This window comes from Hemitrygon akajei, unplaced genomic scaffold (assembly GCF_048418815.1).
Source record: "Hemitrygon akajei unplaced genomic scaffold, sHemAka1.3 Scf000045, whole genome shotgun sequence".
Classification (NCBI taxonomy): Eukaryota; Metazoa; Chordata; class Chondrichthyes; order Myliobatiformes; family Dasyatidae; genus Hemitrygon; species Hemitrygon akajei.
Genome location: NW_027331931.1, coordinates 2583722 through 2601499, shown reverse-complemented (window position 1 = coordinate 2601499; position 17778 = coordinate 2583722). Strand labels below are relative to the sequence as shown.

At 44.9% G+C, this 17778-nt stretch overlaps 1 protein-coding gene across 1 annotated transcript in view; it reads right to left on the bottom strand.

Annotated features, from left to right (window-relative positions):
* The window catches only part of LOC140720581 (NACHT, LRR and PYD domains-containing protein 3-like), a 43497-nt gene extending 26317 nt beyond the window's left edge, over nucleotides 1–17180 (bottom strand). The window contains exons 1-5 of the mRNA XM_073035415.1: nucleotides 17089–17180; nucleotides 14671–14837; nucleotides 8799–8970; nucleotides 8635–8700; nucleotides 3393–5142 (exon numbers count right to left, since the gene is read on the bottom strand). Of these exons, the coding sequence (XP_072891516.1) occupies nucleotides 3393–5142; nucleotides 8635–8700; nucleotides 8799–8970; nucleotides 14671–14837; nucleotides 17089–17098 (2165 nt within the window). The 5' untranslated portion in view covers nucleotides 17099–17180. The remainder of the gene's footprint in view (nucleotides 1–3392; nucleotides 5143–8634; nucleotides 8701–8798; nucleotides 8971–14670; nucleotides 14838–17088) is intronic.
* Between the last annotated feature and the right edge of the window lie 598 nt (nucleotides 17181–17778).

Below are 17778 nucleotides of genomic sequence, written 5' to 3'. Positions count from 1 at the left end.
GACGGGGACGCCCACTCTGAGAAAGGGTTAGATGGCGTGGAGTTTGTCAAATGTGTTCAGGAAAGTTTTCTAAATCAATATATTGAGGTACCAACGAGAGAGGGTGCAGTACCTGATCCCCTATTAGGGAACCAGACAGGTCAGGTGACAGAAGTATATGTAAGCAAACATTTTGGGTCCAGTGACCATAATGTCATTAGTTTCAAGATAATTATGGATAAGGATAGGACTCATCCACCAGTTAAGGTTCTGAATTGGAGAAGGACCAATTTTGTGGAAAAGAGGGAGGATATGGGAAGTGTGGATTGGGTTAAGTTGTTTTCTGGCAAGGATGTGTTTAGTAAGTGGAACGCCTTCAAGGGTGAAATTTTGAGAGTGCAGAGTTTGCATGTTCCTGCCAGGATTAAAGGCAAAGTTAACAGGCATAGGGAACGTTGGTTTACAAGTGATATTGGTGATCTGGTTAAGTAGGTGTTTAGCAGGTATAGGCAACAAGGAAGAAATGAGGTACTTGAAGAGTATAGAAAATGTAAGGGAATACTAAAGAAGGAAATCAGGAAGGCAAAAAGGAGACATGAGGTTGCTTTGGCAGATAATGTGAAGGTAAACCCAAAGGGTTTCTACAAGTATATTGAGAGTAAAAGGTTAGTAAAGGACAAAATTGGTCCCCTAGAAGATCAGAGTGGTCGTCTATGTGTGGAGCCTCACGAGATGGGGGAGATCTTAAACAGGTTTTTTGCATCAGTGTTTACTCAGGAAACTGGCATAGCGGATATGGAATTAAGGCAAACAAACATTAGTGTCATGGAACATATAGAGATTAAAGAGGAGGTGTTGCTTGCTGCCTTACAGTGAATACAGATAGATAAATCCCCCGGGCCTGACATGATTTTTTCTCGGACCTTGAGAGAGACTAGTGTAGAAATTGCAGGGGCCCTGGCAGAAATATTTAAAATGTCCTCAGCCACGGGTGCGGTGCCGGAGGATTGGAGGGTAGTTCATGTAGTTCTGTTGTTTGAAAAAGGCTCTAAAAGTACACCAGGTAATTACAGGCCAGTGAGCCTGACATCAGTAGTAGGTAAATTATCAGAAGGTGTTCTGAGAGATCGGATATACAAGGATTTGGACAACCAAGGGCTGATTAAAGATAGTCAACATGGCTTTGTGTGTGGTAGATCATGTTTAATGAATCTTGTAGTGTTTTTCGAGGAGGTTACCAAGAATGCATATGAAGGAAAGGCTGTGGATGTTGTCTGCATGAACTTTAGTAAGGCCTTTGACAAGGTCCCACGTAAGAGGTTAGTTCAGAAAGTTCAGACACTAGGTATCCATGGAGAGGTTGTAAACTGGATTCGAATTGGCTGTGTGGGAGAAGACAGAGAGTGGTAGTGGATGATTGGTCTCAGACTGGAGACCTGTGACTAGTGGTATGCCTCAGGGATCTGTGCTGGGACCATTGTTGTTTGTTGTCTATATCAATGATGTAGATGATAATTTGATAAATTGGATCAGCAGGTTTGTGGATGACACTAAGATGGATGCGTTGTGGACAGCGAGGAAGGCTTTCAAAGCTTGCAGAGGGATCTGGACCAACTGGAGAAATGGGCCAGAAAATGGCAGATGGAATTTAATGCAGACAAGTGTGAGGTGTTCCATTTTGGAAGGACAAATCAAGGTACGACATACACAATAACGGTAGGGCACTGAAGAGTGCGGAGGAACAGAGGGATCTGGGGGTTCAGATACATAAGCCCCTGAAAGTGGCGTCACAGGTGGACAGGGTTGTAAAAAAGGCTTTTGGCCTCCTGGCATTCATAAATCAAAGTACTGAGTATAGGAGTTGGAATATTATGGTGAGGTTGTATAAGGCATTGGTGAGGCCAAATTTGGAGTATTGTGTGCAGCTCTGATCACCGAACTGTAGGAAGGATATCAGTAAGTTTGAAAAAGTGCAGAGAAGACTTACTAGGATGTTGCTGGGTGTGCAGGAGTTGAGTTACAAGGAAAGATTGAACAGGTTAGGACTTTATTCCTTGGAGCGTAGAAGAATGAGGGGAGATTTGATAGAGGTTTACAAAATTATGAGGGTATAGACAGGGTAAATGCGAATAGGCATAGATTAGGAGAGATACAAATGAGAAGACATGGCTTCAGTGTGAAAGGGGAAAGGTTTAGGGGGAGCATTAGGAGGAACTTCTTCACTCAGAGGGTGGTGAGAGAGTGGAACGAGCTGCCATCTGATTTGGAAAATATGGACTCACTCTTAAGCTTTAAGAATAAATTGGATAGATACATGGATGGGAGAGGACTGGAGGGTTATGGACTGGGTGCAGGTCAATGGGACTAGCGGAATAAGGTTTTGGTACAGACTAGAAGGACTGAATGGCTTGTTTTCTGTGCTGTAGTGTTCTATGATTTTATGATTCTATGGGGAGGAGAGTTCCCACAGGCGAAATGGGGATGGGAAAGAGAGATCACAAAGGAGGAAGGGGATGGGGAAGTGAGATCCCACAGGAGGAAGAGGGATGGGGAAGAGAGAACCCAAAGGAGGAAGGGATCACACAGGAGGAAGGTGATGGGGAAGAGAGATCCCACACGGGGAACGGGGATGGGGAAGAGAGATTCCACAGGATGAAAGGGGGATGGGGAGAAGAGATCTTACAGGAAGGCGGGGGGGTGTGTGGGTTGTGTGGAAAAGACATCCCACAGGAGGATGAGGAAAGAGTAATAGAGAGCCTACAGGAGGAATGGGGGTGTGTGCAAGATTCCAAAGAATGGAAGGGGGATTGGGATGAGAGGTCCCACGGGAGGATTCCAAGGGTAAACGATAATCCTACAAGACGAGAAGATGCAGAAATTTTTTGTATGTGTGTGTTGGGTCTGAACAGAGGCCCAGAGGAGATGCGCCCTCGCTCTTTGCGTATCTGGAAGTGAGCAAAGTCACACACGGGGAAGGGCAGGTGAGGACAATCTCACAATGGTATTTCTTTCCTTCTCACTGGGACAGTCTGCTGACAGTCTCTTGTCCCTCACCGGGAAGGGGGTGTGAATCTCTGACCCACCTGCTGCAGTCAGTGTCGGTCTGGGTGTCAGTAACAGTGAGAAGGAACATTGTCAATGGACGGGTCACAGGCAGCGAGAAACACGGCCATTCCTGTGATTTACTACCATTAAAGCAATGGTCGTTGTTCACTGATCTGATGAAGTCTCCAACATCCCTTCACAAGGAACCAAAGAACCCTCCTTTCCTTGGGGAATTACTGACCGATCCCCTGGGCATTTGTCATAATTCTTCACAATCTGATTTACTACAAATTTACCGAAATTCCTTTCCATTGAAACAACACAATGGAACAGTTTCACAGTTCAGAGTGAGAGATAAATCAAGTTACCTCAACTCCTGGCACTTGTGCAGCCCGGGTCCCAGCCGTTGGATTCCTTCACACTGAATGTGACAGCCCTGCAGGTCGAGGTGTTTTATTGTATCACAGAGTCCGATGACATGAGACAGGACCGCGCAGTCAATCGGGGTCAGTGTCATTCCACTGAATGAAAGTGTTTCCACAGATCCCAGTGTGGCCTGAGCCAGGCCACGATTCTGAGACTCAAACAGGTAGTGCAATGTGTTCAGGAGGCTCCTTTTACCAGCTTCATTCCTCGTGTTTCCACTCTGGCGTTTAACCTCCTCCTTCACCCAGTCAATCACCCGGCAGGTTGTTTGATGAGGAAATGGACCCAGAAACTCCTCCAGGCCCCGAGCTGTCATTGGGGAGGAGAGACCAGCAACAAAACGGAGAAATACCTCAAATCGCCCATCTGTCGTGTTGTGGGCTTTAGTGAGGAACTTCAGGATATCCCCGGGATGTGGATTCAGGAATTGTGCGACTGAAGCTACAAACTCTTGGATGGTGAGGTGTGGGAATGTGTACACCACACTCTGGGCAGAATCCTCTCTCTCCAAAAGCTCCATCAGGAATCCGGACAGGAACTGGGAAGGCTGCAGATTGTAGTTGATCAAATCTCCATGTGTAAACACAATCTTCTTCTCAGACACTCCTCTGTAGGCCATCTGACCAACCCTGAGTAACACATCACGGGGGCTCTCAATCTCACGGCCGTGGTTTTTCAGGATGTTGTAAATATAGTAGGAGTACAGTTGGGTGATGGTTTTGGGAACTCGCTGTGGGTCCCTGACTCTTTGTGTGAAGAAGGGCCCCAGTGCCAGAGTGAGGATCCAGCAGTAGGAGGGGTTGTAGCTCATGGTGTACAGGATCTCGTTCTCCTTCACGTGTTTGAAAACAGCTTCTGCCACCGTCCGATCTTCAAAATACCTGATGAAATATTCCTTCCGTTCTTCACCAACAAATCCCAGGATTTCAGCCCAGACACTGATGTCTGCCTTTTCCATTAAATGTAACGCAGTGGGGCGGGTGGTCACCAGCACTGAACACCCTGGGAGCAGCTTGCCCTGGATTAAACTATACACAATGTCAGACACGTTGCACTTGAATTCAGGATCTGTGTACTGTGATTCTGTGTCTCTCCGACCATCAACAAAGTTAATTTTGTCCTTGAATTCATCCAATCCATCAAATATGAACAGCAGTCCCTCTGTGTGTTTCCAGACCTTTCCCAGAATATTCCCAAAGTAAGGATACTGATGCAGAATCAGTTCTTTCAGGTTTATTCTGCAGTTAATGGAGTTTAAATCCCGGAATTTGAAACTGAAGACAAACTGGAATTGTTGGTATATCTTCCCCGTGGCCCAGTCATAAACAATCTTTTGTACCATTGTTGTTTTCCCAATCCCTGGGACTCCGGCCACTGCTGCAGACATCCCGAATTTGTTTCTAAAGACAGATCTTTTCAATTTTTGAACAAAGCTCTTCTTGAATAACTGATCAGTCCGGATTTTTTCCAGCTTACCACTGAGATCTTTTTCTCTCCACTCCTCGTGGTCTCTGCCTCTTGCCAGCAGCTCATGTTCCACCAGTCTCCGATCTCGAACAGTAGAAATGACCGTGAGCTCAGCGTATCGATCAACCAGCTGGAAAACCTTCACCTTCTCCCTCATCAGGATCGTGTTCACTCTCAGTGTTTCAGTCTGTGTCCGCAGCGTCTCCATGTGTTTCCTTCGAACATCTTAGGACGGGCAGAAATAGGTTGTCAATGCCTGATCTGATGAACATGGAGCTCACAACATATTTTCTTTAATAAAAAAATACTCGTTAAAGACACTGTTTGTGTGAAATCGGGTGATCAGAGAATAGAGTGTCTGAAAGTGAAAGACGGCCCAGAAACATTTCTGATCTGATTCAGATCCGCTGTTAAAGGCTCCACTCTCCCCTCTGTCGGTAGTTTGCAGATTCCCCGGTGTTCCAGCGAGCACCAAGTGCACACGTGATTCTGGAGGGGAGAGTGTTGTGTGGAGCGGGTGGTTTCACTGCTTTCACTGCTCAGCTTCTGCTGAACTGTGCAACCCTGCAGAGGGTAACAGTGGGGGGGGGGGCATTTACTTGCTCTACTGACTTTTCCTTCTCTCACAATGGACCCCATGTTCTTGACACTCCTTTAGGATTAAACTGTCAGTACTGAGCCACAGAAAAGGAATTTCCCAGGCTGAGCCAGTCACGATGTAACACACCCCGCACTGGTCTACAGTCTCTTATTCTCCGAGGAGCCGGTACATGAACCCTGGCAATTCCCCGATGATGTGTGGAAGAGCAGGAAGCCGAAGAGGATGGCAGCGGGAATAGGGAACTCTAAAGTCAGGAGGACAGGTAGGCGATTCTGTGGACACCGATGGTACTTTGCCTCTCAGGTGCCATTGTCCGAAATATTTCTGGACGCGTCCACAATATCCTGAGAAGGGAGGTTGAGCAGCCAGAAGTCGTGACAAACATTGGTAACAACGACATAGGAAAAGCAAAGGGAGGAGGTCTGGAAAACAGAACACAGGGGGTTAGGAAAAAAGCTGAGGAACAGGACCTCAAAAGTAGTGATCTCAGGATTGCTGCCTGTGCCACCCGACAGTGGCAATAGGAATAGAATGAGGTGGCAGAGAAATGTGTGGCAGAGCATTTGGAGCAGGGGGCAGGGATTCAGATTTCTGGATAATTGGGACCACTTCCGGGGCAGGTAGGACCTGTACAAAAGGCACAGGTTGCATGTGAATCCGATGAGGACCAATATTCTTACGGGCAGATTTACTGGAGCTGTTGGGAGTGTTTTAACCTAAAATGGCAGGGGGACTGGAACTAGGACGATAGAGCTGTGGATGAACCAACAGTTTTACAAGTAGATGATGGGTTTAACATGAATGTAATTAAGGACAAGCCAATGACTGGGTTCAAATACAGACAGAGCAAACTGTTAAATTGTACCACATCGACAACATTCAAAAGGGCGGAGATGCAGGACTAAACGCATTGCACTTAAATGCACGCAACATTCAGAATAAGGTGGACAAACTTTTGGCGCAATTAGAGATTGGTCGGTATGATGTTGTGGGCATCACCATGTCGTGGTTGAAAGAAGACCATAGCTGGGAGCTTAACGTTAAAAGATTTACGTCTTATCGAAAGGACTGGCAGGAAGGCATAGGCGGTGGTGGTGTGGCCGTGTTGGTTCAAGATGGAATCACATCTTGTTAAAGAGGTTACATGGGGTTAGAGAATGTTGAATCTTTGTGGGTGGAGATAAGAAACTACAGGGGTTTAAAAAAGCTTTAAGGGAATCTTATATCGGCCTGCAAATAGTAGCGAGGGCGTGGGGTTGAGATTGCAAAGGGAGCTGGGAAAGGCGTGTCATCAAGGTGATGACATAATTCAATTTGCACGGGGAATTGGAAAATCAAACAAACTAGTTTTTTTGAAACTACTCAGGAAAATTCTGTCTTTGATTGGGTGTTATGTAATAGCTCGGATCTTATAAGGGAGCTTAATGTAAAAGAGCCCTCAACTGGTAGTGATCATAATATGAGTGAATTCATACTGCAGATTGAGAGGGAGAAGCATAACTTATGGTATCAGTATCACTATGGAATAAAGTGAATTACAGAGGCACGAGAGGGAAGCTTTCCCAGGTAGATTGGAGAAGGATACCAGTGGAGATGATGGCAGAGCAGAGATGGTTGAAGCTTCCGGGAATAGGTCACAATTTGCAGGATAGATACGGCCCACGGAGGAAGAAGTTCTCAAGTGTCACGTGTCGGCAAACATGGTTGACAAAGGAAGTTAAGGATTGCATAAAAGCCGAGGAAAGGCCATGCAAGATAACAAAAGTGAGGGAAAGTTGGATAAATAGAAAACTTTTAAAATCCAACAAAAGGCAACTAAAAAAGCGATAAGAAGGGAAAAGATGAAATGTGAGGGCAGAAAAGCCAATAATATAAAACAGGATAATAAACACTTTTTTCAGTTATATGAAGAGTAAAAGGGAGGTGAGAGTTGATACTGGAACACTGGAAAATGATGTTGGTGTGATAGTAATAGTGGACAAACAAATGTCAGAATAACTTAATGTGTACTTTGCATATATCTTCACTATGGAAGATGCTCAGCGTGCAGTGGTCTGCGAGTGACAGGCAGTAGGAGTGAGTGCCATTGCTATTTCAAAAGAGAAAAGTTCTCGGCATACTGAAAGCCCTTAAGGTGCAAAGTCACCTGGGCCAGATGGGCTACATCCCAGAGATCCGAGAGAGGTTGCTGAAGGGATGACCGATGGATTGGTCATGATCTTTGAAGAATCACTTGATTCGGGCATGGTCCCGGAGGACTGGAACATTGTTATTGTCACTCTAGTCTTTAAAAGGGGGAAAGGCAAAAGAAGGAAAATTATAGGCCAGATAGCTAAAACTTGGCGATTGAAAAGAGTTGGAGTCTTTAATTAAGGTAGAGGTTTCGAGGTACTTGAGACTAATGACAATATAAGTTAGCAATGGTTCTGTTAGATTTCACGGTGGAAGTAAGAAGCAGGCTGGACAAAGGAGAGTCAGTGGATGCCATTTACTTGGATTTTCAGAAAGCATTTGATAAGGTGCCGCACACGAACCTGATTAACCAGATAAAAATCTATGACGTCACAGGAAAGATACTGGCACGTGATGCGGAATTGCTGACAGGCAGCGAGTGGGAATAAAAGGGGCCTTTTTCTGATTGACTGCCAGTGACTGGTGGTGTTCCTCAGGGATCAGTATTGGGACCGCTGACTTTCAGATTGTTTGTCAATGATTTAGATGATGGAATAAATGTATTTGTGGCAAAGTTTGCGGATGATACAAAGATAGGTGGAGAGGTAGGTACAGCGATTGCAACAGAACAGAGGCCGACGGGAATGTCTGTTTATCAAACTCATAGAGGCCACTGGGTAAAGATCCCGAGACCGGGAAGGTGCCGGGTGTTGTGACAAATGCAAATTGCTTCCTATCCTCCAGCCACAGCAACAAAAACCTGTCTCCCAGACTCTGACAGTCTCTAAACAGGCCTCTAAAGAGATGTATTCAGACTCTCAGTGTGAAATAACAACAAAAACCTGTCTCCCAGACTCTGATAGTCTCTAAACAGGCCTCTAAAGACACGTATTCAGACTCTCAGAGTGAAATAAAGGCTTTGAGCTTTCCAGTCCATCACTTACCTTTCAGATGCGCGGGCACTTCAGATAAACCCCGCTCAGTGTCCATGTAGGCGAACTGGCCGTCACCTGTTCAAACAGATTAACCTGCATGAAGTCTGTTCTGTGTAATACTGTAAATTCATCAGCATTGACATCTGTAACACACAGTGTATTGTTCACCCTACCACGTTCCTGTATTTCATTCAATATTCTGCTCAGCTTCGGTAAATGATGATGTAGTTTCACAAAGGATTCCCACATCACCCTCCGTGCCCCGGAGCCCTTCTCCATCACCAGGTCCAGGAGGAGTTTGGAAGCGCCCGCTCGGTTTCCCTTCTCCGCGAGCTCAGTCACGCTCTGTAATGAACAATGAGGAATATATTGAGGAGCGGAGGGATGGGTACAAATCTACCCTGAACATGGACTGACCCAGCTCACCACAGATCACTGAGAGCCATTGAAGTGTTCATAGCGGGAGAAAGATTAAAAAAAAAGCGAACAAGGTCAGACTGCGCCATGGATGGCAAGGTAATTATCCACTTGGCAAGGTTTAAGTGGAGCAGACATAGTGTGAGTGAGCTGGAGATAGAGTGGGGACTTGAGGCTTTGTGTCAGAGAGGGTTCAGTTAGGAGAGGCGGAGGCTTTAGGTAGATTTTGGGTGATATTTTTTCCTCTTTTTCAAGGTTAGAGCAGTGGGAATGCCAGGCAGGATAGTGGAATGCTCTTCCTATACTGTGTGGCATGATAGGGAGACCTCCAGTGTCCTTGATAACTGCACCTTCAGGAATTGCATACAGCGGCAGCTTCTCACAGACTGTGCTCAGGAATTGGAGCTGGATCTGGGTGAAACCAGGATCATTCAGGTGGCTGAAATGTTGACTGACAGACTTTACAGGAAGTGAGCTATACAGAAGGCGCAGGACACAACTAATTGGGTAACCATCAGGAGGGGGAAAGGGGATAGGAAGCCACTGCAGGGAACTCCTCTGTAACAGATATACAGCTTTCTGTTTCGGGGTATTGCCTAGTAGAGGAAAATCACGGCGATTATGCCCCTGGCTCTGAGTTTGGCTTTGTGGCTCAGAAAGGGTGAGAAGAGCTGAGCTGTACTGACAGGGGGAATTCAATGGTTAGGAGAACAGACAAGTGATTCTATTTATGAGAACAAGATGTCTGGATGGTGTGTTGCCAAGGTCAGGGATATCTTGCATCGAGTCTGAAACTTTCTTAAGGACAGGATGAGCTGCCAGAGGTCGTGGTTCACGTCAGTACCAATGACAAGAGTAGGAATTGTGATGAGGTCCTGCAAAGTGATTTTATGGGGTTCGGGCTAAGTTACTAGGGCAGGTACTCTAGTGCTATGTTCTCAGGATTGCTACCCATAAAACGTGCGAGTGAGGCCTGAAGTAGGATGATAATGCAGTCTAATGTGTGGCTGATGAGATGGTGCATTACAGAGGGCTTCAGATGTTGGGATGATTGAGCTCTCTTCCAAGGAAGATGGGACCTGGAGACACGTGATTGTTTTGTACCCAAACTAGTGGGGTACTGATACCCTTGCAGAAAGGGCTGTTAGCGCGGCGTAGGGATGGGGGAGGTGTTAAACTAGAGTTTCAGGAGGATGAAGAACCAGAGTCGATAATGGATGACTGTGTGGGAAATACGTTGTTAAGCTGACATACAGAGTCAGGACACTAAACATTCTGAAGCTAATGTTCTGAGTTGCGTATTATGTCAATGCAAGGATTATTGTTGGAAAGGCCGATGAGCCTAGAGCATCGGTCAGCACATTGAATTACAGCATAGTAACCATTGATGTGATTTGGTAGGAAGAGGTGCAGGACTGGCCGTTCAGCATTTGAGCGTTCCGTTGCATTAGAACTGATTCAATCGAGCGGGAGGAATTAAAGAAGGAGAGGTGGCATAACTAGTCAGGAAAAATGTCCCTGCATTGCTGGAGGTCTCGTCTACTGAGACTGCATGGGTGAAATTGATCAATAAATGGTTGGGATTATATTATAGCGCACCCAACAGTCAATGGATTTAGAGGATCACCTTTGTAGAGAGATCACAAACAGTTGCAAGAAAAAGAAGGTTATGATGATAGATAATTTTAACTTCCCATTTATCGACTGGGACAACCATATTGTAAAGGGCTGGATGCGACAGTGCTGGTCAAATAAGTTCAAGGAAGTTTTTGTAATTAATATATTGAGGTCATAACTATGACAGTGCCTACTGGAATTCTATTAGGGAACAAAACAGGTGACAGACGTGTGCAGGTAAACACTTTGGATCTATTGCCATTAGTTTAAACATCATTATGGAACAAGCTAGGTCTGGTCTTCGGGTTAAGAATCTAAATTGAAGAAAGGCCAATTTTAATGGTATCAGAAAGGATCTGGCGAAAGTGGATTGGGACCAGTTGTTTCCAAGTACAGATAGATCTGGTGATCACAATACCATTAGTTTAAAGATCTTTTATGGAAAGGGATAGGTCTTGTCCTCAGGTTAATATTCTAAATTGGAGAAAGGCCAATTTTAATGGTATCAGAAAGGATCTGACGAAAGTGGATTGGACAGGTTGTTTTCTGGTACAGATGTGCTTGCCATGTGTGTGGCCTCCAAAACTGAGAATTTGAGAGTACAGAGTTCGAATGCAAAAGTGGCCACAAGTACAGAGTTTGAATGTTCATGACGGAATAAAAGGCAAGGGTAAGATATTTAGGGAACCTTAGGTTTTGGGATATATTCAGACCCTAAGCACATAGCAAGTACAGACTCGAAGGATCAAATGAGGTACTTGATGAATACAGGAAATGCAAGAATTAGTAAAGGAGGAAATCGGGAGGGCTGAAGTATGGCATGAGTTTGCTCTAACGGTCAAGGGAAAAGAGAACCCCTAACCCTTCATCGAATGTATTTAGAACAGAAGTATATCAATGGACAATATTGGTCCTCTTGAAGTTCAGAGTAGGACTTTATGCATGAAGCTGAAAATGGTGGGGGGGGGGGATTTAAATTGATTTTTTTTTTGCATTCATATTTACTCAGGAGATATACAGATTCTTGAGAATGAAGCAAAGCAGCAATGAAATCATGGACTCTATACAGATTATAGAGGAGGTATTTGCTGTCCTGAAGCAGATTAGGGTGGATAAATCCATAGGACTTTCCTTCGTACCTCGTTTGAGGCTAGTTCAGAGATTTCAGGTGCTCCAGCAAAGGTATTTAAGAGTATTTAAAGCTATTTAAAAAGTCAGATGCGGACATATTGGAGGGTTCTGCTGTTTGAATAAGGCTGTAAGAATAAGCCAGGGAATTATAGGCTGGTGAGCCTGCACCCGTGGTGGTAAAGTTACTTGTCAGGTATTCTAAGGGACCGAATATGAGTATTTGGATGGCCAAGGATTAATTATTGATAGTCAACACTTATTTGTGCCCTGTAGATCCCGTCTAACCAATCTTATAGCTTCTCGAGGAAGTTACCAAGCAAATAATGAAAACAAGTTAGTGAATGATATCCACATGGATTTCAGCAAGGCCTTTGAGAAGACCCCTCATGAAATCTTGGTGAATAAGATTAATTTGCTTGGCAGTCATGACATGGTAGTAATTTAGTTTAGATATTGGATTCGCGTGGGAAGGTAAGAGTGGCAGTAGAGGTTTGCTTCTCTGACTGGAGGTCTATGACTAGTGGTGTGCGGCAGAGATCTGTACTGGGTCTGGTGTTGTCTGTCATATATATCAACGGTCCGGATGATAATGCGGTAAACTGGGTCAGCAAATCTCTGGATGACACCAAGGTAGTGACAGCGAAGAAGGTTATCAGAGCTTGCAGCGGGACATGGAACAGCTAGAAAAAGGTAGAATGGAGATTGGGAGATAGAATTGATGAAGACACGTGAGAGATGTTGCACTTTTTGAGGACAAACCACGATACCACTAAGACATTGAGTGGTAGGACATTGAGCAGTGCGCTTAAACTAAGGTATCAGGGAATACAGATCTGAAATTTCTTGAAATTGTTGTCGAAGGTAGATGGCGTTGTAAAGCTTTTAGGACATCGGCCTTCATAAGTCAAAATATTGAATAGAGAAGTTGGGATATTGTGTCGAAATTGATGTTGCAGAGGCTAATTTGAAGCAATGTGTGCACCTACCTCTCGGAAGGATATCGATAAGATTGAACGAGTATAGAAAAAAATACAGATTGTTGCCAGGACTCAAGGACCTGAGATATAGAGAAAGTGTGAATATGTTAGGACATTATTCCATAGAGTGTAGGAGGACCAAGAGAGATGTGATAGAGCTATACAAGTTTATAAAAGGTATAGAGAGAGTTAGTGTGAAAAGGCATTTTCTACTGAGGTTGGGTACGACTGGAATTAGAAGTCATGGGGTAATGATGACTGGTGAACAATAGACAATAGACAGCAGGTGCAGGAGTAGGCCATTCGGCCTTTCTAGTCTGCACTGCCATTCACTGTGATCATGGCTGACCATACACAATCAGTACCCCGTTCCTGCTCTCTCCACATATCCCTTGACCTCGCTATCTATAAGAGCTCTATCTCACTCTGTCTTGAATGCATCCAGAGACTTGGCCTCCACTGCCTTCTGAGGCAGAGCATTCCACATATCCACCACTCTCTGGGTGAAAACGTTTTTCCGCATCTCAGTTCTAAATGGCCTACCCCTTATTCTTAAACTGTTCAAGGCAATATGAGGAGGACTCAACACTTGCAAACAAGCTGGATGAACTCAGCAGGTCCGGCAGCATCCATTGAAATGAGCAGTCAACATTTCGGGCCGAATCCTGACTGCATCTGCAGTGTACTTCGTGTTTAATATGAGGGGAACTTGTTCACTTAGAGGTTGCTGAGAGTGTGGAACGTGCTGCTATTGGAATTAGTCAATGTACATTCGATTTGAACATTTAAGATCAATTTGGATGAGTTCATTCAATGGGGGAGTTTTGGATGTCTCCAGTCCGGGTGCAGATCAATGGGACTAAGCAGATAATAGGTCAGTGAACACTAGATGGGCAGAAGAGCCTGTTGCTGCACTGTAGAATTTGATGACTATGGCTAGGTCAAACTGTGACAGGGTCACTGTTGATTTTCCCTGGGTTAATTGCTGGTGAACCACAGCAGGATTACACTTCACTGCCAGGCTCCATGAGGGTCCAGTGTCAGCCTACAGCTGGGAACTGGCGGTGAGGAGCAGACAGCAATTCCACGACTATTGTGCATGCATCAGAGACCAAAGTCAACTGGTAGCAATGCTTAGAAGGAAATTTGGAGTGAGACTGTCAGCTGCCTCATGGGGTATTTGTGTTTCCTTGCTACAATTCAGTCTCGGTGGCAACAGGTGAGTGTGCCCAGGAGCACGAAGACCACTGTAAATGTATCTCCCTGTTGGAATATTTTCAATGACACTAATGTTGAAACTCTCAGAGTTAACATTATCTGCTGCAGTCATTAGAAACTCCAAATAGAACAATCACGTGCAACAGACAGTACCTTAACCATGAGGCATAATGAGATACTCGATCAAATGAAAGAACATCAGTAGTTCAAAGGAAAGGCAATAGTCAAGTGTTGTCTGTTCACGTGATGCAGAGGGGTCCCATGACGGGTGAAGGGAGACCGCAGAAATGCGTGGAGAAAGACAAAACAGATAATATGAATTATGGGACCCCAGAAGCTTCAAGACAACTCCGTTCAATGGCCAGTGAGGTCAAACATTGGAAACAAGGTAGAAAGATGAACAGATTAATAATAATGTTATTCACTGTCCATTGGTAGTACCCATAACATGTCCTATCACTAAAGTCGGTAGTCAATGTCTGACTGTATCGTAACACTAATAATTAATGTGTTCACACAACTGGAGAGAATCCTGCCAGAGCTTGTCTCTGCTAAATAAACTCTCAGCGAGAGAGAACAGCTGTTTTGTTGACCCACACATACCTGTTTCTTTACATTTGTTTTTTTTTAAATTCTGTGAAAGCTTCAGAAGGATCTACACTCAGTCCGTGTCCCTTCCACTTACGTGATACTCTTGCCCGGTGAAGTGATCCTCGCCCATTAATGTGAAGCTGACTCCCTCCACACCCTCCTCAATCGCCTGCTCCAGCCGCTCCATGTAGAATCTCGTCAACCGGAACAGTTGGTGATCGTCACAATGTGACAGGAAGGTGGAGATAGCGGAATTCAGATCTGTAAACAGGGATAGAACATGGAACAGTACAGCACAGGAATAGACCCTTCGTGACACCATGCCGGTGTCAACCATGATGTCAAGGTGAAACAATCCTATCTACATGCTCATGGTCTATATACCTCCAGTACCTGCCTGTCCATTTGTCCATTTAAATGTCTCTTCAAGGCTGCAATCGTATCTGATACAATCTCGTCCTTGGCAGCGCGTTCCCGGCACTGATCTCTCTCGGTGGAAAGCCTACATCGTAACTCTCCTTTGTTCAATCCGCCCTTTCACATGAGTACATGCCCTCTAGATTTGACATTTCCACACTAAGTGACTGAGCGTCAATGCAATCCAAGCCTTTCCCCTTACACACGATACTCTGTAATCCATACAACTCGGTTCTGAACCAGATCCAGAGACACAACATTATTCTGTAATGTGTAAACCAGAACTGCACGCAAACCACAATTGTGCCCTGATCAAAGTTTCCTACAGCGACACTATGGCTTTCCCACATATCGGCTCAACATTCGACCAATACCGAAGATTGATTTTACGATCCATCTACATGTGTTGCCTCTTTCACGGAAATATGCACTTGTACCCTAAATTCTTCGATACTATATATCAATTCTCCTCAGGGTCTTGTGCCTTATGGTCTTGAACCTTCTTCTTATATTTGGCTTCTCAATGTGCATCTCCTCACTCTTTGCCACATTACAGTCCACCTGCCGTTTCTCTGCTATAACCGGTCAATATTGTACTGCATCATTTGCCACACATTACTAACTTCCACAACTCCACCGAGTGCTGCAAAATACCTGCCTCCTGCAACCTAGGTGTGACTACCTCGCCGCAGCTCCTGTCACCTCCTCGTTACCCTGTATGGGTCAAAGGTCATTGTCAATACGTTCAGCCAGGAGCTGCTGCTAATGCAGATATATTTATCTGGGAACCTGGAGTTCTCCCGGAATTCCGGTGTCCCACATACTGCCCCGGAGCCATATGGGCTACACCACCGAACACTAATAGGCGAGGAATGAACAAGTCGGAACAAAAAGAGAGGAACTTAGCAGGTAGTTTACCTCGCCCAAGTCTGATCTTGCCTAAGCCTGATGAGCCAAAACCACTCGCGCGTTCAAAAGAATAGCCACTGCACCTGTGTTATTTTATTTGCCCTTTCTAATGAAACCCTCTCGGTGATTGCTCACAACCCAGCTCCGAAAAACAGTAACAAAGCTCTGTTTTTTAAATCTTGATTCCGGGCCTGACTGAAAAACTGGTGCTATTTATGCTGCCCTCTCGTGATTGGTTAGTCCAACTCATCAGTCCTGTAAGTGAACCACCGACTCCCTTGACCATGCCTTCTTGGTCCTTACGACTGGCGGCGTGCTCTTTTTTCTCTGCCTGTCTGCTGGGAGTAAATGTACGGCCGTGTGAATGGACCTTACAAAGTGGTCGATGCACTCCATGAGAACTGACCATCGTCAGTCAATTCTGATAAAGGGTATCTACCCAAAGCGTAGACTGTTTATTCACTTCCACGGATGCTGCCTGACCTACTGAGTTTTGTGTTTGTGGTACTCTGGGTTTCCTGCATCTGCAGAACTTCGTGTTCGTCAGTGCAATAAACCGTTATAGCAAAGCTTAAATCTGTAACCGTGACTTATGTATCGAAAATGAACCATTCCAACCGTTGGAAGTTACCCTCTCTAACTTGGCCATAGAAAATAGACTATAGGAATCTTCCCACATTTCCACTGCGCAACAGCCCGAAAAGTTTGCGGGCAATTGCCCTTCCAAAAGTTAAACTGTACTCATAATCGCTCAATCCCAGAACTCTTGCTCAAATCATCTGGTGGCAGATTTCATAGATGAAAGTTGAAAGCGTCTTCCACATCAGGGCCTGTATGGTAGTGAAACAGACCCTGACTATTCCCTGGACTGTCACATCATTCACAAGACGGCTGTCACATTCCTGTCTGTGTTTCACTCACGATCACATGATCAAGGAGAACTTGTTCCTTTCACTCAAGTGAAGCTTTGCATGATGAACGCAGCGATTCAACCATTCCCGATGTCAGGCCCATGCCATGGAACTGCTGGATTGATCTATAACTCAAGTCTGTTTTACCACTGGTATCAATGTCCACGTCTGATGAAAACTTTCTGTGCGCCTGCATAAATTTCTTCATTTGAATTATTGTACACCCTGTGGAGCAGTTTAATTAAAACGATTATAATGACTAATTGTAATCATACCTGTGTCCATTCCGATTGTGACTGACGATTGTTGAACGTCGCCTTCTTGTTTAAACTTTGGTCCCAGTGCAGGAAAGCCCCACCTACTGGTGGTGCACTGAATAACACAGAAGGAGACATTGAGTCAGAGAGAGTATGAATTTGTAAATATGAGAGCATGTTTGTCCCCTGTATCAGAGCAGCAGCTGGCTTAGGGACCAAACATTTCCCGTTAACATCAACGTCCATACCATTCGGTATGTCTGTCCAGAAATATCTGGTGCATCTTACTGACAGAATCACAGAGCAATACAGCATGAATTGCATGAAACCATTGCTGCTCATGTCCTTTTTAAAACTTCTGCTCACTTACAAAATATATTTCCCTAGTGTTTGTCTCCCCTGCCCTCAGGAAAATAATTAACCCTGGCCTTGTCTCTCACTCTCATAATTGTAAATATTTCTGTAAAGTCACTGTTCATTCTCAGGCATTTTTTCTTGGCAATATCATCAGAAATCTTCTCTAAATTTTAATCACAACGTTTCTGTAACAGCGTAACAAACACTGCTGTACTCTAAAAACGCCTGTACTCTATATCTGTCATGGTCCGGTCCATGAAGTCCGCGTTCCGGCGCACGGGCCTGTCCGTAGACTCCAGACTCCGCGTCTTCTGGCTGTCCCTTGTCTCATTTGGGCTTAATCGTAGGTAC